The sequence below is a fragment of the Pipra filicauda genome, unplaced genomic scaffold, assembly GCF_003945595.2.
Source record: "Pipra filicauda isolate LSUMZ 115617 unplaced genomic scaffold, ASM394559v2 scaffold129_size2064235_pilon, whole genome shotgun sequence".
Classification (NCBI taxonomy): domain Eukaryota; kingdom Metazoa; phylum Chordata; class Aves; order Passeriformes; family Pipridae; genus Pipra; species Pipra filicauda.
Genome location: NW_024103762.1, coordinates 483,731 through 511,161, shown reverse-complemented (window position 1 = coordinate 511,161; position 27,431 = coordinate 483,731). Strand labels below are relative to the sequence as shown.

Below are 27,431 nucleotides of genomic sequence, written 5' to 3'. Positions count from 1 at the left end.
AATACAATTGCTGCAATACTCCCCGTTAAGATAGACTGAGGCTAGAGACCCTGAACAAAAAATCCTTGGAGTTATGACAAGGCATTTGATTTGATTTCTGACTTCCCAGGCCAGGCTGCTGTGACTTGGTGTAAATGTGAGATCTGGAAGAACACGGTTCTGGCTATGGTCACAAGGGACTTTACTGCAAACGTTTTTGTAGATATGCATATTGAAAAGTAACATTACCAGCACCAAACCCGAGGATCTCCCATTTCTCATTGAATGAGACTAAGGAAGGAATGGCCTCCATTCAGTACAAGAAGAAGGCTTTTAAAAGCACCGAAGTTCCCAAGAATGGTAAATGCTTAACAGGAGTGGAAAATACTGTCACCTTAGGCTCTGCACGGGGACAATGCACTAATCCCACGCACAGATTTTTTATTTTCTTCTCCCAGTGACCAGACCCATCACATAAATTCTTTCAGCTCAGAATATGTAAAAAAACCCCCATAAGTCTTTAAAAAACAATTTTGCAGTGAAATAACAATTTTTAAAAATATTTTTCCAGGAGTCTTTCTTCTCAAAGTAGATTTGCAGCCCACACTGATTTGACAGATAAGTGAAAAGAAACTAACGAGTTATTTGTATGAAAATGAGCATACTGAACACTTGAGATACTGATCACCACCCTGTAGTGATCCTGCAGAAATACGGATTGGCAGGGTGGGAAGAAGTGGGTGTAATCCAATAAAACAATGCCATAATGATGAAAAATTGAAAGAGGTCAAAGTCGGGAAGCTTTTGATTTCTTTTTGCAGTGGCATTTGTCAGGGCAAGCAAAATCCATTAGCAAGGAGCAGCCCGAGTTTTAACACATCTGGGTCTTTAAAAATGTTAATGTTTAATAGGGTGTGCTCAGGCTTTATATATTCCTGATAACAATGCACGGGCTGATAGGCATCTCCAGAGGCTGTAAATCAGTGGCAGAGCCTCGCAAGGCACACAAGCACTTGGTGTTCACTCTCATGGTTTATTATGTTATCAGCAGTCATTGACTGAATTATGGCCTTATAACAACTCTTTCCCTGCATTATCCTACAGTTACTGTAGCATTGTTAACCTGTGTCCCATTAGAAGATGATATGACCTTCTCCAGATGAGCACACAGAAATTACTGTGGCTGTTTAATGTACAGGCTCATTTTCTAGGAGGAACTGAGCTGTGCCCACAAGGTCTACTTACCTTAAGATGGTATCAGTTCTGGCTTGGGCTGGTAGAAAGACAAAGACACGTGAGCAGGGAGCAACGTTTTCTCCCCAGTCCTGTGTGGGATGCCTCACCTGCAAGCCAGCAATGCAGTTTGGAATTGCATACTGGAAACCAAGGTACATGAGGAAGAAGTGGAGGTGAAGGCATCAGATTGGCTGTATTTTAAGACTGCAATCATTCCCTCCCGCTGGAGAGCTCCTCCATTATTTCCCACAGTGCATACACCAGCCCAGCAGGTTGCAAGTCCATGGGCTCACTATCTGAGAAAGGGTTTCACCCTATATTGTCACCAGGTACAACCTGAAGCTTGAAACAGATTGGAAGCCCTTGGGAAGGTGCTTTTGCTTGCTATGGCAGCAGCCAGCTCCATTCCAACAGACCTGTATGTAAACAGAAACAACAGATTTCCTCCACTGGTACCCAACTGGCCCCATGTAGGGTTTTTTCCTCCCTCTTACTGTGTATTACAGAGTGTCAGGAGTCCCAGTGGTCACACCATTTTCTCAGAGAAGAATCTGATATTCTTGGAAATGTCTGGGAGAAGAGAGTGCAGAAAAAGACCTCATAGTTTTGCAGCAAATCTTGAGACTGACACAACCATCCATTGCCCTCTTTTCTTTGCCCACCCTGCACAGGAAAGTTCCCCCTTGTGAAAAACTCCACTCCTGATAACAAGCCTTGGAGAACAGGCAGATGTGCAGGCACCTTTTTCATGTCAATTTAGTTAGAGTTTATTGATTCCCCTTGCCTTCAGCTAATGTACTTTTATTATTATTAATAAATAATCATCATTTTTCCATCAGTGGAGCCTGCACCCAGGAGCCTTGGAGAATTCTATCAAAAGTATTATTAAAGCTAAAGATTTCTAAAGGGGTGAACAGCAGCCCAGCCCAGTAATCTGACAGAATCTGCAACTGGGGAACAAAATATCCCCACTTGAGAATATGCGATAGAGCATCAAATTGACTCTTTCCCCCAGAGTTACCATTTCAACAGTGGCCTATTTTTCATGATCACTTCAGCTTTGTTGTCATCCCTCCAGGATGCAGAGGGTGTAGGTGGCTCTTGGGGAGCTGTCTCCCGGGCACGCAGGCTCTTGCAGGCCCCTGCCCTGCCATGGTACATGACTCATGGCACCTGGAGGGCCAAAAAACTGCTGCTCCTGCCTGGCACCCCCTCTACAACAGCTGCCCAGGCAGCCTCCATCCTCTGCCTGGCCAGCTGCACTCTGATCCTGGCTCCTCCCAGATTACAAAGGTTTGGGATCTCTTTTCCAATCTAGGCAGAAGGATTGCCTGGAGGGGACGGTTTCTCCTAGAGGATTACAAGCATCTGCCCATAAACAGAAAGAGTCATCACCAAACACAGAGCCAGACATGGACACCCAGTCCTCTGGACAGTAAACTGCAAAATAATGACTGAAGTGGTTTCAGGAGCGGTTTGGGATTGCTGGGAGAGAATTTTTGGGACAAAGATCAATAACAGTGCTAGCAATAACAGTGCTAGCAACTGTGTTGCTCAAGGAGGTGGTTTCACTGGGGTGGCAGGAAAGCAAAGAGAATCAAAGCTGTCACCTGTAAATAGATCTACTCCCATTGGCAATCCTGAATTAGCACATCTTTATGCAACCACCGTTCCAACTCCTCCATGGTCAGTCTTGTCTTTCCTGAGGGCTTACTTGCCAGCTGCACCCTGGGCCATGTGTTATTGTGGGCTTTCCTGTGTCCTGCTTCCTCCACTGCATCACCAGTGGTCCAGCTGAGTCCTGTGACCTGGCACCATGGCAGCAATCCAGCTTGGGTCCTGTTCTTGAGTTCTGCCCCTGAAATAATGCAGAGAACAACATGCCCATAACACAGATTTTCACTGGAAAACAAACACCTTGTCCCAGTGTTGTAGATGAAATACGAACTCCTGATTACGATAATCCATGGTTCAGAATAAAACAGGGTGGTTTATTTGTCAGCATAATGAAGTACATCTGGTCTAAATGGATGTTAACAAGACCACAGAGTCCTTTTCTCTGCACAAAGCCGCTTCCCCAGAAGGTGTGTTCAGGAAATGACAGAAGGGCTATAAAGGGACCCCAAGACGCTCATGCCCACACTTGGACTTGGACATGGCCATGCAGAGTTTCCTGCAGTACGTGGGCTCCAGCTCGCTGCTCTGTTTGGCAGCAGGGCTGTTTGCTCTTCTTTACTTTCTCACCAGCTCGAAGAAGTCGGTTTGCAGTTTGCCTCCTGGGCCACGGCCTCTTCCTCTGATCGGAAACTTGAACGTGGTGGACCTGAAAAAGCCGTTCCAGTCGCTGACAGAGGTAGGGTCTGGATGAGCAGAGAGGGGGAAAATGTGCAATTCCCAAAGTGAGAAATGCAACTAGAGAAATGGAGATGCAATTGTGTTTGCTTTGCACAGAGGGCAGAAATGAGATATTTGGCATATAGGCCGACTGGCAGAATGACTTTACCTTCGGAGGTGTACACACACAAACATGTATTTATATGTATAAATATAATACAGACACTCCTTTCTTTTTATGCACTTCAGTGTAGATCCCCATCCCTTGCAATCAGCTCCATATTGTTGGTGTTTCAAGCCCTTCAGAGGCTGCAGGCAGAAGACTCAATTTGGGCCAGTCTGCTGACAGATCAGTACTATTTGCCATCAAGAGATGTCTCACTGCAGCCAGACCTCTAGGAAGGATGGATTGATGGAAGGAAGGAAGGAAGGAAGGAAGGAAGGGTATCATCCCCACAGCAGAGGGAAGGGGGTCCTATGCACACATTTCCAAAGCTAATTATATCCCTGCAATGCAAAGCACAACTCTGCCTCCCTAGCCATTCCCCTGCACACACACACTGGCCAGGGTTATTAAGGACTTGATACGTGGCTTTTATATGTCTAGCTAAAAAAATTGGTTTTTCTTACACAGTACCATGGATACTTTTATTTTTAAAAGAAAGAAAAAAAACCCCTTAAATATTTTAAAGCCAGGGGCAGTGTTTGTTTCCGAAAGTGTCTGCTGTGTTCCCATAGGGAGGTGGGGACAAGTCAGTGTGAATTCAGATATCATCTGGTTGCTGTAGAGACAGCTGAGGTGCTGTGAGTGACCTGTCATACGCCCTGTGTGTGCTTACTGGACACTGTAATGGAGGAAAGACAGTCCACAGTGCACTCCTTCAGCCACTTGAACATCTGCAGTGAGAGGGCAGTGCAGACACTGAAATCCTCCAGTTCATTGTAGAAAAAAGGACATTCTGGGCTGCAAAAGAATGGAATTCCTGTAGCAGGCATGCAGTGCTCATCTGCCCTGATTTACAGTGCAGAGACCAGTTGTCATGGGCTTCTGGTCCTGAGCTCCCTTCTGATCCTAGGCATGTTTGAGGATGTCAGTATGAAAGAGCAACTATTTTTGGCAGTACTGGGGGATTTTATAATACAAATGTCATGTGATGGCACCAGACTCGTTTCCTGTAATCTACTAAGTAGCTTTATTTAGGCTTTCAGGCCTTCCACATTCAATACTTGTGTTTCTGAGTAAAAACAGAGTGGATGCCAAGAAGCACTAATGCAAAGAAATGACCAAAGGAAGGCTCGGAGGCAGCTGTGATTCCCTGCCCCTGGCTCTGCTCACTCTGTGAGCTGCCAGGGATGAAAGAACCAGTGCTAATGTTATCTCCCAAGCCGTCAAACCACCATTTGATGAAAACAAATTCAATTTGTCTGGTGTAATAACAGGAGCTGCTTCTAATCTGAAATTCAATTTGTGGAATGTATCTAATGCATAGCAAATGGTAACCCAGGCACATCAGAAACAAGAAGACATTTGGAGCTGGTGGCTTGAAGTGTGTTTAAACGAAGTCTAAAATACCAAGTGAATGATTAGCTTGTCAAAGCTACCTTTCTGTGTAGCAGATGATCCATATTTAATTTGCTGTAAAAGCCTAGTGCTCCTGTGACATTATCTACAGGAACAGGCTTCCTAGTTTCTGGTGGCCAGCAAATAATTTTGCAATGACTGCAACGCTATGCACCTTGCCATAATTGGAGACAAGTGCTGTCCTGAAAGAAAGAGTTATTGTCTAGCTTTGTTTTTGCAGTGTTTGTGGCTTCAGCCTCAAAGGTGTGTGCACGCCCACTTGCCTCAGGTCAACAGCATTACAATAAACAGGCCTGCCTGCCACAGCATTCTCCAAACAGCCTCCCAGTGTGGTATCACTGCACTGACCTGTTACTACAGAACACCACAGGAATGCAATGGCATTTTATTGACTCCTCTGATAGGAGCAGTGATAGCAGACACCTTGTTGTGCAAACAGGGTGCAAGCTGAGATGCTGGAAATTGATAGCTGTTGCTCATTACTTGAATTACAGCAGCACCTGGAGACTTCAGGCAGGGCTAGGAGGCTCCTTTTGGTCTAAAATCCACCTAGGGTGGCTGGTACTACTGTTTGAGTCCAGATCTGGTTTTGAATGAACATATTTATTCACCTTGTCAGCTATCCAAGACATATGGCAACGTCTTCACCGTGCATTTTGGACCCAGGAAAGCTGTGGTACTGGCTGGATATGAAACCATCAAGGACGCCCTTTTAAATCATGCTGAAGAATTTGGAGAGAGGGCAGAAATACCCATATTTAGGAAAATGACACAAGGAAATGGTAATTGACCTTTTGATTGGGTAGGTTTTGTAGTTTTTTCAGTACCTTCTTACAGCAGAGGGTATCGCCATCTTACAGATCCATTTTTGTGATCTGAAAGAGGTACCAGTGTGTAAGAAAGCCTTAAAATGTTTATGAACAACAGGTGACATAGGATGTTACATCTTTATTTTAGGCATAGCATTCAGCCACGGAGAGCTATGGAAAACTATGAGAAGATTTACCTTGTCCACACTGCGAGATTTTGGAATGGGAAAGAGAACCCTGGAGATCCGAATCCTGGAGGAAGTAAATTCCCTTATCAAATATTTTGAATCCTATCATGGTGAGTGTCAAGTCTTTCTTCCAGAGACAGAAAACAGGTCTAGCAGAACAATAAAAATTAATGAAAGTTTAACTCTGAGCAAATGGTATCTCGTGGTTAAAGTTCAGCATATGCTGCAGTAGGTTATTGAACCGAGGCCTTAAAACACTGAAACTAAGTTCCTTGCTATGCATTCTGGGTGGGGAATGAGTTTTCTTTGGGAGCTCAGGACTATATTTCTATAGGAAATCAGACCAAAAAAAGCACAATGTCCTTTCTTTCAATTGCTTGAAACACAGGGAAACCATTTGATACGAAAACGATACTCAACAGTGCTGTATCCAATGTCATCTGCTCGATATTGTTTGGAGAGAGGTTTGAATATGATGATCCTGTGTTTCTAACATTGCTGGAGCTGATAAATCAAAATGCTAAGCTGTTGGGCTCCCCTATGGTGCTGGTAAGAGCTCTATTTTATGTTTTACCTTTCAGATTTTTTGGGGATATCAAGTTGTCCATATTTGTTCTCCTGGCCTCCCACAACTTGCTTTTTGAAAACAAGAACATTATCAGCCAGCCAGCCTGTACAGAACACATCTGTGGTTCTGTATCTGAAACACATAGATTCCCAGGCCCCTGTACTTAGTCAGTGAAGCTTATTAGTAGAAGAAAAAAACATCAAAGTCTTCACAAAAGGAACAACTTTACCCTCTTTGAAGAGCAGAAGCACAGTCTCAAACCTGCCTCCTTGTATTCCACATTCAGTAACTCTCTTAGTTCTGCTTCCCCTACTACCAAGTTTGACAAACTTCTTTTTCTTTTATTTTGGCCACTGAAGTTCAACCTTAGCAAGCTAACAGCCTGATATAAACCTGTTCCTTCCTGACACAAAGCTTCTGCTTTGACCACCAGTGGAGTGAGCCACACTGAGGTCTGTGTCTGTCTGTAACCCCAGACTAGCAAAGCCCAAAAAGCACCACTCAAGCACAGGTCAGAGCAATGTTGTCTGTCTGTGAAGGTGGCCAGTTCAAGTCCCTTCTGCTGCCATAGGGGTGTGGCACACCTGGGGACCTTCCCTGGAATAAGTACAATGCTCTCATTCCAATCTTTCACATCTGAAACCCTCTGTCCCACCATCTACACAGCTGGAAGCCCTGAAAGAAGATTTAAACTGGTGAATCTCCCAAAAGTCATGGCAAGGACTCATGCAGAGGCATAACAGAACAGAACACTGCTTCTGCAGGAATCCATTGCTGCTTAGACAGTACATGTGAATGTGGGGGAATTACAGCCTGAAATGTCAGGGCATGGGACAAAGGGCAAGCAGTGTGATTTGAGATACTAGTATGTGTTCAAAAAGTCAATTAACAGTAAGAATTCTCTTGCTCCACAGTTATATAATTTCTACCCATACCTTGGATTTCTCTCTGGAGCTTCCAAGACTGTGCTACAAAATATCAGTGAATTGAACGCTTTCCTCCAGAAGCTCTTCCAGCAACACAAAGAGGAGCTTAATGAAAATGACTTAACAGGCTTTGTTGATGCCTTTCTGGTAAAGCAACAACAGGTACTTTAAAGCTGAGTCTGAGAGTCTTTCTCTTCTCTTAGCTATGACTTATTCCTAGGACTGGCCATCTGTCAGGGACTGGGAGCACGTGGAGACAGAAGGACTGCAGTGAGCAGGATATATCAAACCTTATACTCACAGTGAGCTGTGCTGGACTTACTCCATGGCTCCACTGAAACTGCTGGTTAAAAGGTTGTCATGATGTCCCATGTGTGTGACATAAGTTACCACTCAGCACAAAGAGGAGATCATCCCAAACCTTCCTGCAAGAATGGTACAGTTATAAAGTGCATTGCAAGAAATAAATTCCAACTAATATCTAGAGCTGGGTATTGCCCATATGCTTGGGACCAGACAAATTCCACACAGCACAGGCTGTATTGCTAAAATGCTAAATGTTTCGTTTTCCAGCACATTTAGAGTCACAGAGAGCTAAAATGCAGATAAAAATGGTGGCAACACAGTCACATATAGGTGTCACTTGCTGTAGAACTTATGGCCATTACCCAAATGTTTTGAAGGAGTCAAAGAAACCCCACACTATGTTCGACAATGGAAACCTGATGTTTTCAACCTTGGACCTCTTTGCTGCTGGGACTGAAACTACATCTACAACTGTACGCTGGGGGCTCCTTCTGATGATGAAATACCCAGAAATTCAGAGTAAGGCTGACAAGTCTCTTGTACAATTCCTTGTTGTATGCTTAAGGCTTTGGTTGTGGAAGGGAGTGGAACTCATTCAGTGCTGCCTAGAGTAATGATTCTGAGTGCTCTGAGAGTGATAACAACCGTTGACTTTGTAAAGGAATTTTTTTCAACTGGATTGCAATAAACCAGCCCAGCCAAGTGGGAGAGGCTGAGGGGCAGTCTACAGTTACAGCAAAGCTCCCCTGTGATTATTCGCCTGCAGGCTATGGGCTTACGTCACTAAAGGTCTCCTCAGGAGCTGATTCTGATCTGGTTTCTGTGGAAGGTTATGGGGTAACAAAGGTGTGTAGTCAGAATCAGGCATGGGATGGACTGTAGTGACTCTGTCCAAGTTCCCTTGGCTCAACTACAAACCTGAAAGAGCCATACCATGCCCCGGCTTACCCACTTCTGCTCTTCCCAAATAATCACAGTTTTCCCTTTTCTTCATCTTTGCCAAACTGGAAGTCATTTCAGTTGCAAGGTAAGATTGTTATCAGCTTCTTAATCCTTTCCTCCCTCCAAGGAAAGATTCAGGAAGAAATGAACCGTGTCATTGAACCAGGAGAGCTGCCTAAGTTGGAGGACCGGAAAAAAATGCCTTATACAGAAGCAGTGATACATGAAATACAAAGGTTTGCCAATATTGTCCCTATGGGTGTATCACGATCAACTCCCAGAGATGTGAATTTCCGAGGCTATGTGATTCCTAAGGTGAGCTTTGAGGACAGCAGCTTATGCTGTACAGATTCCTTACACTTTTCTTTAAAGCAGACAAAGAAAAATACAAATAATTAAAGACACCATGATACATGTTTTCATGTGACCCTTTGTCTTGGATCCGGGATAACTGTTGCAGCATACAATGGACTGTGGTCTGTTACAGCTGTTTGAATCTTGAATAACCGTAATTAAATCGCACTGGTTTGAATCTTTTTTGTCAAATGTGGAGCGTCTACTTCAGCATCTTTCTTGAAAGATCTGACTCTGTAAGAAAGGAATGTTTTGTGGTCCAAAAAATAAAACAGCAGCTACTGATATCAGGCAGAACCACAGTGGGGCAGGGAAGCATCCCCAGTTCTGTTTGTCATGGCTCAATCTTACTTGCCTCTTCACATTAGAAACAAGAAAGCAGTCTTGCTCAACTAGGAGAGTGATCTCCTCTTCCATGTGTTTCTTTGATCCCTTTCAGGGTACTGAGATTATTCCACTGCTGACCTCTGCTCTGAATGATGAGTTACACTGGAAAACCCCGGATCAGTTCAACCCTTCCCATTTCCTGGATGCCAACGGGAACTTCATTAGGAGAGAAGCATTTATTCCATTTTCCGTAGGTGAGAGGGGGTTGTGTGTGTGTATCACCTGGGGCTAGGCTAACAGCAGTTCCCCCAGACTTAGGAAAGTATGAAAGCCAGGGATACAGAACAGAAGATGAGGGATTTCTAGTCATTTTTTTCTGTCCACCATTGCTGTCGGTAACCACCTGTTCTTTAGGAGATCTGGGAGACACTGATTTACTCACAGTCACTGAATAATTTCATATACCTACAGCCCTCTGTGTAGCTTAAGTCAGTAGCACCTTCAATACACAAAGAGAAGGAAGGGAAAATTTCCTACCTCAGCAGTCTGCTCTTACAGACTGTATCTCCAGTTTAGGTCTCAGAGATCAACACTAACAGTTACAGTGCTGATCATTAACTTCTCTCCTGGTTGTTTTCAGGACGAAGGGCTTGCCTTGGTGAAGGACTGGCCAAAATGGAGCTGTTCCTCTTTTTTGGGGGCTTGCTCCGCAAATTTGTTTTTCATCCCCCTCCAGGAGTGGATAAGTCAGACCTGGATCTCACTGCTGATGTCGGCTTTACCTTGAACCCCATGCCTCACCTGGTTTGTGCTGTGCCCTGTGAATGATCAAACAACATGGCAGTAGAGTAGCGAACATTTCGAGCTTGAAAGCAAGTTTAGTTACAGGGGGGAAAAGCCATCTGTACCTGAGCTTTAGGGCAAGGAAGACACCAGGCACTGCTATTTTTCTCATTCATGCTATTCTCTCCAACAGTTCTTGTGGTGTCTCTCTTCAGACAGCCCTGAATACTGCTCTCAGAAGCAGTGTGATTCATTCCTGGAACAGCACACCAGAGATGCTGTTTTCAGGACTGTTTGAAAGAATGAAATGCCTTCAAGCCTCCTCTATAGATGTAACCCATCAGAGGCTCTCCCCTGACAGCCTCTGTCAGGGGAATTTCTCAGCCCAAAGTCCAAGCTCTACAGCGGAGCTAATTACTGATGGCCCAGCTGGAGACAACAGACACTTAATGGATCTGGAAATCTCCTCAGGACGGTTGTTCAGCTGAGCCTCAGACTGAGCTTCCATTGTGCCATACAACCTGCCTTATCTTTATTACAGAGTCCCAGACATGAGGGTGTAACGTGGGCTGATGCCAAGACCCAGGCACAGGACAGTTATCGAAAACATCTAAGTGGTTTGGGAAGTGGGTTCATTCCAACTCACACCAGGCACTTCATGCTGAACAGCCTATTTATGATGGGGCCAATTTAGCAGCTTTCTGCTGCTGCTAAGAAAGGAATTTCTACCACTCCCTCACCTCTCCTGGCTTCATCCTGCCTCTGGCACTTGTCCAATCCTTTACTGGGCCATCATAGATCCCTAAACTGTCAGAAAATGACCAGCCATGGCAAGTGAAGAGTTTCTGAATCAGTGTGGCTAAAGTGACAAGTCCATGGCAGTGGGAGGGCGATGCAGCCTGGGGCTGGGCAGCAGGACTGCCACACTCCATCAGAGAGCTGGGAGAGGCTCAGCCCTCTTCTCCACTTGTCCTTGTGAAAACAGATGTAGAACTAATAATAGAGTCTGGAAGGAGAAGCAGGTTAGACTTTGTAACCAACTTGGTTACTTGTACTATTAACTTGTTGTATGGGGATCTCTGTGGAAAGCTGGGGACACCCCAGAGACTGTGGCTGTCCTAGAGCAGCTGTTTGATTACTACAATTGATGATTTATTTCATGTAGCATCCCTTAGGAGTAGGAAGAAGTTGCTGTACCTACAAGGCTACACTCATTGAGGGAAGCATGATACTACATGAGTGAAATCCGAATGGGGGTGCAGGTACAAGAGAGGAGGCTGCTTTGTGTGCTGTGAAACAGGCAGGAAACCACACGTGGGTTAGGGAGAAGTGAGTCACTAGAGTTGCTTTTGTGTTGGTTTGGAAGTGAGAAAGGAAGGTTAGGATGAAACGAAAAAAGGGAGAAATAAAGTTATAGAGACTGAGGGGGCAGTTACAACAAATCTACAACATAAAATTAAAGTTGCTGTCACCTAAAGATGATCTGTGCTGCAAATGGAAGGAAAGAAAGGAGAAAGAATATGAAGGGATGACAAAGTAGGGTGGCCTCTGGCCAAGACACTGACTCTTCTCACTAGCTTTAGTTCACACAACTAAAGGCAGCACTCTAACATTTATACTGTACCTTGTACTTGTACTGGTATTGCACTTGTACACGTGCTGTACCACAGGGCCAGCTCCTGGTTACAGCTCAAGGAGTCTGCTGGGCAAGCTGTGCAACAAGGAAACCTTCGCCGCTGCGCTTGCGTACGTTTGTTTTGCTGTTGCTCTATTTGCAGTCTGACTACTGCAAGCCTGACCTTATCACCCACTTAATCATTAAATATTTTGTTCTGTTTATCTATCTGGTGTTACAGTATGAAGTTGATTTTGGGTCAAACTGATAAAGTTGGACTGCACCACCTTTAATACACCCACACTAGAGAGGTGAGCACAGGGATCCTTGGGCAGCACATGCAGCCAGGACATGTTTGGCAACACAAAGAGTGAGCAATACTCATAACCACAAACAGCTCAAAGGAAATAATTGAATTTTAATTCCAGAAAATCACAACCGCTGGGTGAGTCAGGATGTGGCTCTGCATGGCCTTATGATGTGGCCCCTTACAGTGGTCCCTGTGTCTCTTGCCCTTGCTTACAAGGAACTCATCACAATAAAAGCCATCAGGAGTTATCTGAGCCTGCAGTCCTGGGTGCACTGCTGGTCAAGAATGGGACTGGCAGGGGAGGCATAGAAATTTGGGAGGATTTAAGTTAAAGGACATAGGGCTGTGTTTCACCGGCTGGCTCTCCCCAGGCTGGCTGGCTGGCAGTGCAGTGGTTGCACTTCAGGAGGCCGATGCCCCGTGCTCCACGTCCTCACCAGCACCACCCGGTTCACATGGGGTGGCAGAGTGCCACGTGGGCAAAAGGGATGGAGGACAACCCGGCCAGGAGCACCCCGAGGGGCCCGGCTGCCCCAGGAATGCACCCGGAGCAGTGTCAGCGCCTGGCAGGTGTTCCATGCTCGGCTCTGTGTGCTCAGGCAGGGCAGCACGTAGCAGCGCGGCTCCAGAGCGAAACACGTACCAGACACATTATTGAGACAGGAATTTCTTGTCATCCCAAGAGTTTTACTTACCTTTGTCATTTTAATGCATTGCACTCAGAGCCTGGTTTGAAAAAAAAACCCACAATACACTCCCCTTGGCTTTTCAGAGATAATTTAAGTCTCTGAAAGACCTTTTTAGGATTTCAGAGGTTCCCAGGGCAAGGATGAAATACCAGGAGAGCGCCAGCAACATGTAGCTTTTGCACTACAGGGGGCTTCCAATCAGAGAAAACCCTGCAGGAACAAGCATTTTGCCCAGAGTGCAGAGCATGTGCAAGTTCTCATCACAGTGCCCACGTTCTGTGTCTTGTGCCAGCCTGATCTTTCCTGCCTGTCTTTACAGCCCCTCTGCCTCTTCGCTCACTGAAGCAGGCAGGGTTGAGTCATCCTAGGCATGCTCTGGGGGAAACCGTTGCCTCCAGCCCATTTCTTGGAAACTAATAAAAAAATAAATCCCAGAAATGTTGTGACACACTCGCTGCTTCTGCTTCTGGGTGGCTGTCGTGCTGTAACATCTCCACACCACACAGAGAGCTCCAGTGTGCAACACAGCACCGTTTGCTCTGGGACCCTACTCACCAAAGCTATGTCCCACTCTGGATCAGGTCCTCTTCCTTCCCTGTCTTCTTTGCATTTGGAAGGCTGAGGGACCATATTTGCTGAATAATGGCCTTTATATCGTCTAACCTTTGGACAAACGTACCTTTAGCCTTGCGCTTCCTCATCATGTAAGAGAGCTCATTCTTCCCCGAACGATCTTATTCCTTTGGCTGTTTATTTCCAACTTCCTCCTGAAAACCACTATTCAACCAGGTAGACTTCAGTTATTTTCTACAAGATTTAAACCTTTATGAGGGATACAAGCTCAAGGTATTTAGCATCTTTGACTTAAAATCATTTCATTCTCCTGTCTTGTTCCCCTTCCGGAGCCTGTCAGGTCAGCTGGCTTCATTAACTTCCCCAATATCTTCCCTCTATCTCTTAGAAGCTGCTCTTACAAAATGAAGAGTCCTCCCAGAAGCTTCAAATCTAATTTTGTCTTTCCATTCCACTCATGAATCCACTCATGATCACTTGATCCAAGCTAATTTTCCATGGCTAGCTATTACATGTCCTCTGCTTCAGACACAAAGTCTGAAATCACATCCCTTCTGGGCAGTTCAGAGCTGACTTTATGAAGAAATTTATGGGCTACAAGCCCCCAGGGATACATGGGCTTTACCATTATTAACAACCTTTGATCTCCACTTGACATCAAGAAAGCCAAAGTCTCCCATAACAATACTATTTTTTCTCTCTAGTAACACAGAGATCTCAAATCCTATCTCAATCTGAATCTGGACGTTCTAATAGGATTCATAAAAACCTTTATATTTCCTTGTGTCAGCAGAGTGCTTGGAGGGTCATAGTACTGCTAATGAAGGACCTTGAGGTCTCGGGGAGGAGGAGGTTATAGAGGAATGCCAAGCACCTTTTCCCATGTATATGTTCTTGCACACACATGCATGGGTTTGTAATTTGAAACTCTCTTTACTTCTGGACAGGCTTTGCAAACTGCTTAGACCACATTCTCTGAGGTGTTTAAAGAGGGTGGAGTATGCAGTATTTATTTAGGTACTCTACAAACCTTAATAAGAATCGAGTGCTTGTAGCAATCGCAGAGAGCAAACAGAAAGCCAGCTGGCAGAAACTGAACAGTGCCACTGCATTTTTATTGCTTATAACCCCCAAAAACCAGATTATTACTAAAAAAATGTCTTTTTTAATTTCGTTTCTCTCTGATCCTACATTAATTTGTCTGCTCTGTGCAACAGTATTATTAGCCGTAGTCTATTTTTCAAATGGCTATAAAAATTCAACTTTCAAATTACCTCCTGGTCCAACTCCTCTTCCGATCATTGGTAACCTGCACTTGGTGGATCTTAGAAGGCAAGATAAATCACTAATGAAGGTAGGACAAAAACCCCCTAACCCAGACCCTCACAGATTTTAAAGCTGCCTGGGATGTATCAGGGAGAACTTTTTTGTCTTTTTAAATTCAAACTAAATTGTAAAGGTGTGAAAATTGCTTTATAATATCTTTCTGGGCTTCTTCTGGTCAATTCTTTGTTGATGCAATGTAATTTAGGAGCAATCAACCATTAAAAAAAGACCTCTGGGTAATATGGGATTTCTTCATGTAATTGTGATGATGTACATGAAGTCTATAATGCTTGTGGGATTTGAAATATTAATTTGACAGCTTGGACACCCAGAAATCTTTTAAAGTGTTAGGACATAACTAACGTGAAATGAAATTGCTTCCCTCCCGTACGCCCTGGAGATCTGGCAAGAGGAATTCCACAATGCAGTGACCCCAAAACTGCTGAGGAGAGGGCCAGATCCAGACGCTCCACTGCAAAATCCCCTTGATGAATTGGATACGCGTTAAAATCTGGATGGCAGTACAGGAGAGGGATGGGAAAGTTGCGCTAAGGAACCGGAATGAATAGCCTGTAAGCTCTTCTACTAACCTGTAATTATGACAACTTACCCCACTTACGGTGGTAAAGTGTCCTTCGGTGCAAGATGAGGCTGGCACAGCCCGGGGCGGATCTGTGGGTGCCGAGCCCGGCTTTAGCAGACGGCACCCGCGGGGACCGACCCGCGCCAGGGTCACGGAGAGAGTGAGCAAACAGACAGCGCCGGTTCACGGCTCCCGTCACACTGGTGCTCAGCAAACACGGGCTGTGTTGTGGGAGCAGACCTCGGGGGGTTAGTGCTGCCATGGGGTGAGGCCCCAGCACCTGGTGTTGTTATGGGCAGTGTCAGGGTTGGGGTCAGTTTACCCAGCAGGGCTGGGCAGATGCTGCTGCAGCCTCGGAACGGCGGTTCGGAATTACCTCCGCACGCTTTTGTCCCTTGCTACTCTGTATTTGGTGTTGCCTGTATTTGCCTTTGCTTTAGGATTACTCCAGAGGGGTTATCCCTCCATCTCACCCCACAGAGAGCAAAAAATGGTGATTGCACTGAGCAGCAGGCACCGGCTGGTGTGTGTTGGTTGGGCACTGATGGGTGTCCCCTCTTCCCTGCAAAAGCTGCCGGTGGCCCAGCACAGGCTAAGGCTGCACATATATACCTTGTGTTTGTTTAGGCAGCAGATTTGGACTGTGGCTTCCCATCACCTTGCTTCAGCTCAGCCCAAACTCTTCTTGGCTGTCCCCAAGTGCTGTTTTCAGGTTGCCAGGAAGCAAGATACAGAGGCAGGGATGGGCTAGACATGGGCAGGAGCAATCCGCCCACAGTCCCCAGTGCAGTGCCGAGGAGATACACAGCTTCTCTGGTCTAGTAGCAGGGGTGCAGGAGTGCTACCAGAATTTTCCTGTGCAACAGCATCATTATTTGTACTGAATTGTCTTCTCTCTTTTCATCTTTCTCCGGTTTGACAACTTTTGTTGCCATTTGTGGTCCAGTCTTTAACTCTAGGTGGGTTTTATTGTTTTTAATTTATTTCCTCCTTAACAGCAAAACCAGATTAATAATGAACTGATGGGGTGGGGGTCCTTTCATGGTAAGAGGCCTGAATTCCATATGGATGCCAGCAAGGCATCCGTATGAGATGCCTGGTGTTTGACCGTGATGAGCTCCAGCTCATGGGTGCCATTCTGCAGGTAGCGGCTCTGCAGCCATTCCCAGCAGGATGCCAGGATGGAATATGTCCTTTCAGAAAGCAACAGGTGCTTGCTGCATGCACGCTCCCTCCCTTCCTGACCATCACAGCTCGCCTCTTTTTCAGCTTGCGGAAAAATACGGCCCCATCTTCACCCTCCACTTTGGGTTCCAGAAAGTTGTGGTCCTGACCGGGTACGAAGTTGTGCGGGAGGCGCTTGTGAACTACACAGAGGAGTTTGTAGACAGACCATCCATCCCAATATTTGACCAAATTCAGAACGGAAACGGTACTAGAGCAATGATGGGGGTGGGTGGGAGGGACGACACCATCGCTTAGTGCCAGCCTAACTGTGCATCCCCGGAGCCCGGCTTTTAAACATCCCCCTTGGGCCCTTCTGAAGCCAAGCTGACAGAAGACATTTGGCTTTCCTCGCTTGCGCTCAGTGACTCCTGGCTTTCCATCATTTTTGCTAATGCACTTGCAGCTGATCCGTATCCTAAAAGTTCAAGGGTGAGGAGTGGGATTTTTAAAGGCACGGTGGTGATTCTGGGGTTAATTTCCATAAGGTGTTGATATGAACAGTTCACTGCCACCACCACGTTTATGAACCTTCCTCATGTTTTCTGGGGCCTTTGGACTAAGTGGTTTGGCTGTTCGGAGCTGTAGGGTTTTTCCCTTTCTCCCACTGCCAGGTGCCTCAATTTTGGACATTATCAGTCCCCACACCTCTGCCTTCCCACAAAGGCTCTTGGATGCATGAGCATGAAGTAAGTTCGGGCAGAAACAATAGACTGAGGCTGGAAATTCACCCCCACAAACAATCCCATAATTTTTCCAAGACAACTCTACATCCCTGAGTATTTCAGAGGACATTTTGCCTTGTTCATCCTCTGCTTCACCTGAGGCTTTAGATTTAAACCCAAAATGAAGCTTTGTATGCTGGTCACAGGCTGAAGTTGGGATTAGAATTAGAAATAAAATTATCCAGCCATAATATCAATAGATGAATTTATTGCTACATATATCAAAGGAATCGATGGAGAGAAAAGTATTTTTTAGAGCTAATTTACATGTAAAATATCCCTGTGGGAGACTGACAGTATTGCACCATAAGTCCTTTCACACTTATCTTCTCAGCCCAAGTCTGAGGCACTTAGAGGTGACTCAAAGATGGAAGTTCTCATTGTTAAGTAACAATGGTCACAAATTTTCCCCATGAAACATTTTTTCTCCAGAAAATGCCAATTTGTTGACTGTGAAGCTGTTCTCAGAAAAGGAATGATCCAGATGAAATTAGAGAAAAATTAATAATTGAAGTTTAGAAATTCGCTTTGAGATTTTTAGAGAAAAAAGTTTTGCTTTCCAAATTAAAACCACACTGTTTTAAAACAGAGATTGCTCTAGAAAAAGCAAACACATATAAAAATCTCACAGCCGAGATGAAGATGTGAAGGGCTGGAATCCAGCTTTTCAACTGACACAATCTGAGATAGTTTTTTGATTATTCACCCAATTTTTAATTTACAGCACTCTGACGGGATGAAACACCCATCCCTGCTTGAAGGTTTTAGTGATCATCGAAGCACGAGCTCAGAAACATCCACAAAAATATCAGTATTTTTGCCACTGCTGAAAATACAGCATTGCTGGGAATCTCAGTAAAACAGTTTAGCACTGACCAGAGTTGAGAAGACTAAATTATTCTATCCTGTATAGATAAAACACCTTTATGACTGGAATAGAACAAAGGGAGAAGCTTCAGAGATACAAGGTTGTTGCTTGAGGCCTTAGACCTGTAAACAGTGGGGTCGGAAAGGTCGCATGATTGACTTAAACCAACATCTCCCTCCAGCTCTACAGCCAACCTGTACTGGTCTGAAAGCCATCCCTGCTTATCTGCCACGCAGGAGAGGGCTGAGGTAACTGGCTTGGGAGGGAGCTTGTTTTCCTCAAACGACAGGCTCAGTGAGACTGGGAGAATGCAGCTGAGAGGATATAGGGATGGGGCCCATAGAAATGAGAGACCCTTAGTCCTTAAATCCATGGGAAACTGGGCAGCAGAAACACTTGCAGAGATCCTGCCTCATCCAGCCCTGTTTTGTTTGGTGTGGTGGGGCTCCTCCGTGCCTGAGCCCAGCACCATGTCTCACGGCCTCTCCAGGTCTGTTCTTCTCCATCGGGGAGCTGTGGAGAACAACTCGGAGGTTCACCGTGTCCAGCATGCGCAACCTCGGCATGGGGAAGCAGATGATAGAAGGGAGAATTTTTGAGGAGCTTCACTTCCTCATTGAGAGGATCAAATCCTTCAAAGGTGAGCTGGAAACCATCACTGTACAGCTGTACAGCCTCATACGTGTCACAGCTGCTCAACATCTCACAGCATTCCCGTCCTCCTCCCGTTGCAGGGGAACCTTTTACCCTGCCGTCCTTCAACTGTGCTCCCATCAACGTCACCTTTGTCATGCTGTTTGGGGACAGGTTTGACTATAAGGACCCAACATTTCTCACTCTCTTAAGACTCATAGATGAAGTTATGATTCTTCTGGGATCTCCATATTTAAACGTAAGTGACCTGTCCCACAGATTAACAATTTTTTACACTGGCACATCACGTCTGTGAGCTACACAAACCATAGGATTTGCTTCAGCAGTTTTCAAATGTTCAGAGCCAGCCATTAAACCTAAAATGTGACAGTTCTCCATGTGCCACCTCGGTCACCATAAATGTGCTGCCAGATTCCCCTTTGCTACTTTCCTTTTGATCCTGCACATCCATGTGGAGCTAAAATAAGAACTGAACTATGGTTACTTTAGCTCCAGAGATTATTTTTTGAGGGGGTTTCAACATAATTGAACCATCCTGGCTTTCTTTGCTGCATTTTCTATAGGCACATTCATTGTTGATGTTTAGGTGGGTGACACTTCACGGATTGCATTAAAAATGCTTCCTTAGAGAGTGCCAGGAAAAGCTGGTTTATCTTCAAACTATCCAGGCTGATCTTCCACAACTGATGCTGGAAAAAACTAACTAGTCCCATACTGACCTAATCTGGCTGGTGGCCTGGCACACTGCAGCCCCAACTCTGTTGGGAGGCTGACCAGGCTGTTACCAGCAGACGATCTGTTCCCACAGAACAGCACAAGTGCTTAAAGTTTGGTCATACTAAATAAAGACTTAAATGGTTGCAAAGCTCTCCCTATTGAAAATCTGCCCAGGAAGTCCCTGGGATGCTGAAGACAAAATTCAACTGTTATGTTGTGCCTTGGGAAGAAGCTGTTTTAGCACCTACCAAGGTCATGGGTTCGATCTCTCTACCGGCCATTCACTTAAGAGTTGGACTCAATGATCCTTGTGGGTCCCTTCCAACTCCGAATATTCTGTGATTCTGTGTGATATTTCTGCAGGCCTAATGTTTCTCTTTTTTAATTCCTCGTTAGTATTTCAATTTCTACCCATTCCTTGGATTTCTTTTCAAAACCCACAAGATTATGCTTAAGAAAATAGAAGATGTGCGTGCCATTTTAAGGCAATACATGAAGGCGAGCAGGGAGGATATCAATGAGAACAGTGTGAGAAGCTACATCGATGCACTGATATTCAAGCAACAAGAGGTATCTGACTGCTTAGCTCTATTGACTGTTTCTAATGTCTCCTTTGGATTTTCTAGCTAAAACAGTTGCTAAGTCTTGATTTCAGCCATGTCATGTACATCTGTTGAAATCCATGCTGTTATTCTAGTGGTGTTGAAACCAGGCATCAGCCTCTTATAGTTGGTGCATTTTACTGCAGGGATTTTTCTATCAAAATTAAGATACCAAAGCTACAGTCTCAGTGCACTCCTGAAATAGCAGCACTAATAATGTGAGCTTCTTGTTCCTAGCAGAAAATGCATGAATTCACATGAAAGCTGACGCTGCCTTTCTTTTTACGACAACAAATCAATTAATCGTTGATACTGTTGCTCTAAGATAAATGATCTGCTTAAAGTACTTGAATGATAAATCATCAGTACAAGTCCTAACCCTGCCCTGCATCTTACTTAGTAGAGATTTGGCAGTTTCACGCATCAGTTGATTTCATTCAACATAAAATACTAGGGCTCTGGGGTTTTTTCTTCTTTCCATCTGGATCCAGGCTGACCTTAGGCACTAAGTATTCTACTCAGTTCTGTGGAGGAAAAGTTAGCACAGTTCTAAAGGCCAGGCAAAAAATGGCCTGCAAGGTGATTTTGGACATTGTTGGGGATTCAAACCTGGGCAGGAGTAGTCCCTCAGAGGTAGGATTAGCTGAATCTCCTTCTGCACAGGGCTCTTTCCAAACCTGCAAGGCTGAGCCTGTGAACAGCACCTGGCTCTGGGCTTTTTCCTGCTTCTGGGTGGAGATGGATATTGAACCCAAACCCCAGTCCAAACTTTCCATCTGTGGTGCTCCCATCTTTGGTGAGTGCTGTGCATTCAAGATCAGGTATACTATCTTAGCACCCAGTTCACAAACACGAGGCCATACTGAGCAGTGTTGTAGGCTCTGCAGTATTCCCTCAGCTTGCTGAATACTAAGACTGATGTTTTTAAGACCTTTCTTACCTCTTGTGTTTTTCAAGGAGAAAAACAAGAAAGACAGCCTCTTCCATGATGACAACTTAATGGCATCCATCCTCGACCTGGTCATGGCAGGAACAGAGACCATAGCCACCACGCTCCAGTGGTCCATCCTGCTCATGATGAAATACCCAGAGATTCAAAGTGAGCAACTTTTACCTACACTCCATCCATGGCAAGGCTGAAATGGGGAAGGGAGAGGCCTGGCCTCAGATCCACAGAAGCTCTTTTGCCTGAAGAGCTGAATCCTGCCTCTTCATTGTGATGAACTGATGTAACCAGATGCTGATTTAGGTCACAAAATAGTCCCTTTGCTAGTCTCTTGCTAGGAGAGAGGATGAGTGGAGACCAAAGTATGATGCTGAGGAAACAACCCATCCATGTGCCTGAACTAGACACAGAGCAGGGAAACCCACACTGGTGCTTTGAGAATCCTCTCCCTCCAAACTCTGGAATAATGGAGTCCCAAAACCAAATCCAAGGAGGGAGTTGGCTTCCTTGCTGAGACAAACATCCCTTTTGTTTTTTCCTTCCAGCAAAGGTACAGGAGGAGATCGGGAGAACGGTCAAAGCTGGAAGCTGGGCCACGTATGAGGACAGGAAGAACATGCCATACACAAACGCAGTGCTACACGAAGTGCAGAGGTTTATCACCCTCCTGCCCCACGTTCCACGGTGCACTGCTGTTGATACTCACTTCAGGGGCTACTTCCTCCCCAAGGTAGGTACCTGCTCCATCCCAGGAACAAAACACCCTCCTCAGATTTGCCAGTGTCACTAGAGAGTGGTTTCTTTATAGGCAATTATAGGATAGAGTCCAAAATCATCCCCAGAAGAGCTTCTATTTTGCATCCAGAGAGACTGGTATCATAGGACTCAAACCATTCCCTCTCATACTCAGGACTTACTCCATGAGTGACCCTGCTTTACCTCCTTGCTGCCATCTGCACAGTGAAGTAGCTGCCAGAGAATTTGTACGATCTTACCTTCTGCTTGAGGTTTTCACATGGGGTTTGGTTTCAGTCCTTGGCACTGGTGGGGAAATCTCACTGATTTCTCTCTACTGAGTGATGGGATAAAACCCTCAGGGTCTCCACCTATTCCAGGTGGAACAAATCTGGGACAACAAAGTCTGTGTGACAAAAATGAACCAAAACAGAGTACTTTGTTTTCTTTTATTAATTTATGTACCTTTCTTTCAGGGTATAATTGTAATCCCATCACTTACCTCAGTGCTGCTGGATAAGACACAATGGGAGACACCACATGAGTTCAACCCCAACCACTTTCTTGATGCTGAAGGGAATTTTGTAAAGAAAGGAGCTTTCCTGCCCTTCTCCACAGGTAACTAAAGGGCTGATCTGCACACAGAGCTGAGGCTATGGCAGGACCACTTCATTACAATATACACTTAAGAGGTTTCATGGTCCTTAACTCGGTCAATAAGCAAGCAACCAACAATTCTGCATCTGGGCAAATGGATGCTTTCAGAGCCCAGCTCTCCAACCACTGAATCTAGTACAAAGAGGGGTAGGAAAGAAGAAACACACTCATTTAAATAAGTGGAACGTTAGGATAAATTCCACAGGAAAAGTGAGTTTCAAACCATTCTACTTTGGAAGGAGGTGGCATTTATCTATCAGGCTTTTCAAAACCCCTCTCAAAGAGAAAGGGTTAAAGATGCTGAGAGTGTTGGAAGAGCTAAGGAGAGGAAAGGGTACACCATTAATGTGTAATAACCCCGTTACATGGCTGTGCCCTGCTGCTGCAGGTGGCTGTGTGACAAAAGACCAGGCAGGCACACTGTGCCAGCTATCTTTAACAACAGACTCCTCTATTCCAAAATGGTTTAGTGCATTTCAAGGTTTCACTCTTGCTCCCATTGCAACATCTCAGATGCTAATGTGTCCATGGCAAACATTCCAGTTTGATTTTTCCATCAGGTTAACTCTTTGCTTTCCTCTGCAGGGCGAAGGAACTGCATCGGAGAAAGCCTGGCCAAGATGGAGCTGTTTGTCTTCTTTGTAGGGTTGCTTCAGACATTTACTTTTCGACCCCAGCCGGGAGTTTCAGAGTCTGACTTGGACCTTACTGTCCCCCAAACAACTTTCACATTGAGGCCTCAGCCTCAGGCGACCTGTGCTGTCCTGCGTGAATAACCACAGCCTTGTTCAAGAGCACCCCAAAAACTGGGAGGCTGTTTAGACCCAGCTTTGCTCAAACTCGCCATCCCCCCGTCCTGCCACATCACCCTCTTTCACGTCCCCTTCCCATTGTCTCCATCCACTCCCACTCCACTGCTCCATCCACCCCATAGGTTGCTCTTTGCTCCTGTGCTTTGGGGGCTGTGTGGGATCAATTACAAGCCGTGATGGTGCTGACAATCACACCCCACTTCTCAAGACAGACTGTGCATGGAGCCGATGAAGGGACCCACCAGCTGGCCTGGTGACGGGGATGCAGCCATGAGGGTGTAACACCCAGGCTCCCACAGTTCATAATGTCACAGAAATCTGCCCAAAATCCTGAGGAAAGTGACACCATGGTTTGCTAGAAGCCACAGAAATACACCGTGGGTCACACACATAGGTACCTCCTGAACTTTTAGCTTCTGGCAAAATCCCGCTAGGATTTTGCCCATCAGGCAGCCAAGTCAAACACTAAGAGTAAAAAAAACAGACCAATTCATGTGACTTGAGGACAAAGTTATTTCTGCCCTGGAATAGCATCCTGGAAGATGCCCAGAGTCTGCAAACCTTTCCAGATGAGGAAGTGCTGCTACCACCAAGCTCAACAGTGCTTCACAGTCTGAATGAAACAGGAACCACATTTCTAAGTTGCAATTTAAATCACGAGGCCACGTGAGATTTGCACCAGCATCCCATCATAAGATGCTAATAATACAGAAAAATAAACTATACCCACCACTAGTTTTATGCATCTCTGTCTTTCCTGACCTTGTTAAATAGGAGCAAAGACTGTTCCTCGCTTCAGACCTCCTGCCCATGTCAGCAGTCATTCCAGTGTTTGGGATGGTCTGGCCTTTGGAACCAGCCATGCAATTTTCCTGAAAATGGCATCTAATTTCACAGTGCTCATTTTGCACACACACATGCACAGACAATTGGGATCAGGGATTAAATGAGAGCTGGTTTTGGTTGACTTCCTTTCCTCTGAAGCTCTGTCTGGCTATCTGTAGCTCTGATATCCCTATCTGTAACACTCTTGTCTGCCATCATATTCCACAATCTTATCCCAGCTGATGTATAGCTCACACAGTTTTTCATCCATTTATCTGCCTGTGAATTCCCGCTCCTACATATGCATTTTCTTATCATGTGCTTTATCATATTGTTTGTTTCTCCCTTCATGGGAACCCAATAAAGTTTTAATCCCACGTCTTCATTACATTTCCTATGTCTGGCACCCAACTTTGCAGTATACAGAAATGAAAATGCCATGAAAGGTTGATCCTGAGCCCAGAGTGACAATGAATATTATAATGTCAGATGTATCTCATGGATGAGAGGTTCTGCATACTCTCAACCTAGTAAAAACCAGCTCAACAGGAGACTCTCCATACCTGCAGGGTGGTTTCTCCAGGGCAAATTGCTCTCCCTTTGTGCTCAGCTATGGGCTGTGAGTCAGCCCTGGGGACAGTCTCACTTCTTTACTCTTGCTTGCAGAGGCTGAATCAAAGGCTGCCATCACAGCTTCCCTCATGCTGGTGCTGGTCCTCTGCTTAGTGCCTTTGATCCCGAGCCTCTCACCTGTTGCCCTCCCAAAGCATCACCTGCTGGCAATGCCACTTTTGAGGAGTGGTGGCAGTGGGATGGAGTCTTCTCCAGGGAAGGCAGGGAGGGACAGGGGAGCAAACCACATATCAACTCCATGAAGGAAGTCTTGGCCTTGCTGAAATAAAAAAATACTTCTACCTTGGGCTTCAGAGAGGGCAGAACTGTTCCTGCTCTACCCCCTCCAAAAGTAACGTGAATTCAAAAGAGAGATATGGCAGCAATCTAATGCTCTGGGGGAGAGTGCTGGGCTGAGCTCAAATCTGCACAAATTCACCAGTGGAACCTCAGACCTGACCCCTTGCCATGGCTTGGAAGTAGAGAGATGGATCCCTTCCTGCATGGCACAGCAGCCTTCAGAGCTGGCTCTCTTTGGACATCACCTGGCATCCCCGGCAGCAGAGCGGAGCCGGCGGCAGTGCTGGCTGGGTACAGGGATTCAGTAATACCTCTGTCTCAACAAGAGCCAGGAGCTACCAGGTGCAAACATCCAAGGAAAACAGGTTTCTGTGATTCCTTGGAAAAGCGCATCCTACTCATGCCTGCGTGGGCAGGTGGATGGAAGTGATCCCTCCCCAGCACACGGAATTACACAGCTGAATATATCTCCACCAAGTGGAGTGCCTGTCTCCCATTTACTTGCTCAGTCAAGCGATGGCAGAACATTGATTAAGACTCAACTACATATTTATCTAGCAGAAAACACTGGCTCTCAGGGGTAGAAATACCATTTCCACGTTCCTTGGTGGCCCTGAGGGTCTTCCCTCTAGCTGCAAAACATGTTTGTGCCTTGCAACACTCACCTGAATCAAAGGTGAACACCTTGGGGCAGGACAGGTGGCTGGATGTTTAAAATAAGATTTGAGCAAACCCAATTCACAGTGTGAATGTGGCTCATGGCACTGGCAGCTGGAATGGCAGCGTGTCCCATTGCCCAGGCTGCCATTCCAAGCACTGTGTGATGCTGGGATCAAGAGCTCCTGCCCTCAGAGGGGCAATGATCAGCATCTCTACCTGCAGCCCTTCTGCACCGGCCGGAGCAATCAGCATTGCACAGAATATAATTCCTACTTTACTTTTGCCACGAGATGGCACCACGATCCCTCTGAGTCACAGCCAGCCCAGCCCTGTGGTCCTTCCCAGGCTAAAACCCTCTGCCAGCACAAATTGGGGCCAGGTAAGGAGGGCAGAGCTCAGCCTTGAGGTTTTATGCCCCCCCCCCAGTCCAACTGCATTCACCTGCTGCAAGACTGGGTACAAAGACATTCATTTCCCATTAACTTGAAGGAATCAAGGAATGATTGGGGTTAAATTCATCCGGCATCTCCCATTTTTCCCATTTTATCCAGCAGCACGGAGGTGAGCAGAGGATCACTGTTGTACCCTGCAGCACAACCATGCTCTGCTGTAGCATGTGTGGATGTCGCAAGTTTCCAGCTTCCCACTCAGCGTTCCTCCCTTTGGGCTGTGTCTGTAACCCAACTTCTTCCTCAGAACAACTAATTTCTGGGCTTGTACAGAACCATATGACCCTTCATTAGTGAAGATTCCCAGTTCCCTGGAATTACTGGCTAATGCCTGATCTGGCCCTAACCCAGCAGGGTGGTGGAAATCCGGATTTGTGATGGACTGTTCAAAAAACCTGCAAACACGGCCCTGAGGACATGGTTTAGTGGTGAACATGGTGGTGGTCCTAGGTCGATGGTTGGACTTGATGATCTTAAAGGTCTTTTCCAACGTTAACAATTCCGTGATTAAGCTACAGTGGTTGTTGGCTGTTCCTAAATTATGAAGCAGAGAAAAGGCATGGGCCAGGCTCCCTTGGTGCCCAGCTCCTCCCTGCATCCCTCAAGCAAGGCAATGAGACAATGTCCTGGCAGCCCAGAGGCAGCACTGCTCTGCAGGGCATGAAAAGCCACAGAGAGTGAAGAGAATAAGGAACAGACTCCAGGGTATGAAGACTGAGCTCTGGGAAATGGGAAGTTGTGTGAGTAACCCTGAAGTTATATTGCCTTCGGACTGGACGTGGAGGAGATGAGGGATTAGGGAACCAGCTCTTCCCCACAAGAAGCACTGTGCTTGAAGTTCACTCACTCCTTGTGATGTTTTGCCCTGTGGGTCACTGGTGTGCTGCTCCCCCCTTCATCTGGAGAGCAGCAAATACCTTGGGAATGAAGGAGCCTCTGAAGTGTCAGCTGAGGGGCACCTGGGAACCTGTGGCAGGAGGGTGACAAATCTCCACACCTCACAGATCACTACATTGGCATCTGTTTTTCCCATGTACATGTTTTTCCACTCATCAGAGGTAGGGGATCAGCCAGGGCCAAGAACTCACTCAATCTCTGTGCTAACCTTTTCTGCAGGACAAAGGAAAGGAAGAGAGTAAGTTTCCCTCGGTGGTAAAACACCTGTAAATCCCAGCTCCTGCTGCCTGCTGGTCAAAATACCCCAGGACAGGAGGT

General features: G+C 45.8%; 2 protein-coding genes and 1 long non-coding RNA gene across 3 annotated transcripts; 2 read left to right on the top strand and 1 right to left on the bottom strand.

The window, feature by feature from the left end:
- The first annotated feature begins 3,104 nt into the window (after positions 1 to 3,104).
- LOC113990600 (cytochrome P450 2K1-like) lies at positions 3,105 to 10,588 on the top strand. The gene is made up of 9 exons (XM_027726154.2): positions 3,105 to 3,568; positions 5,751 to 5,913; positions 6,089 to 6,238; positions 6,517 to 6,677; positions 7,611 to 7,784; positions 8,306 to 8,447; positions 8,998 to 9,185; positions 9,664 to 9,805; positions 10,192 to 10,588. The coding sequence occupies exons 1-9, from the start codon at positions 3,371 to 3,373 to the stop codon at positions 10,377 to 10,379; spliced, it is 1,506 nt and encodes a 501-aa protein (XP_027581955.1). The 5' UTR covers positions 3,105 to 3,370; the 3' UTR covers positions 10,380 to 10,588.
- LOC113990608 lies at positions 3,395 to 8,186 on the bottom strand. The gene is made up of 3 exons (XR_005567162.1): positions 7,924 to 8,186; positions 6,138 to 6,277; positions 3,395 to 3,575 (listed from the first exon to the last, which is right to left on the bottom strand). It is a non-coding gene; the product is annotated as an uncharacterized LOC113990608 (long non-coding RNA).
- Positions 10,589 to 14,492: 3,904 nt separating the features above from the next.
- On the top strand, positions 14,493 to 24,105 carry LOC113990599 (cytochrome P450 2W1). The gene is made up of 9 exons (XM_027726153.2): positions 14,493 to 14,875; positions 16,700 to 16,862; positions 18,738 to 18,887; positions 18,982 to 19,139; positions 20,015 to 20,188; positions 21,178 to 21,319; positions 21,712 to 21,896; positions 22,378 to 22,519; positions 23,144 to 24,105. The coding sequence occupies exons 1-9, from the start codon at positions 14,522 to 14,524 to the stop codon at positions 23,332 to 23,334; spliced, it is 1,659 nt and encodes a 552-aa protein (XP_027581954.1). The 5' UTR covers positions 14,493 to 14,521; the 3' UTR covers positions 23,335 to 24,105.
- The last annotated feature ends 3,326 nt before the right edge of the window (positions 24,106 to 27,431 follow it).

Excerpts from the sequence above, each read along its gene's own strand:
- LOC113990600 (XM_027726154.2), top strand. The coding sequence starts at position 3,371 with ATGGCCATGCAGAGTTTCCTGCAGTACGTGGGCTCCAGCTCGCTGCTC. Across the intron at positions 7,785-8,305 it reads TTCTGGTAAAGCAACAACAG|GAGTCAAAGAAACCCCACAC; the intron begins GTACTTTAAAGC and ends AATGTTTTGAAG. Across the intron at positions 8,448-8,997 it reads GAAATACCCAGAAATTCAGA|GAAAGATTCAGGAAGAAATG; the intron begins GTAAGGCTGACA and ends CCTCCCTCCAAG.
- LOC113990599 (XM_027726153.2), top strand. The coding sequence starts at position 14,522 with ATGCAGTATTTATTTAGGTACTCTACAAACCTTAATAAGAATCGAGTG. Across the intron at positions 18,888-18,981 it reads GAGGATCAAATCCTTCAAAG|GGGAACCTTTTACCCTGCCG; the intron begins GTGAGCTGGAAA and ends CTCCCGTTGCAG. Across the intron at positions 21,320-21,711 it reads GAAATACCCAGAGATTCAAA|CAAAGGTACAGGAGGAGATC; the intron begins GTGAGCAACTTT and ends TTTTCCTTCCAG.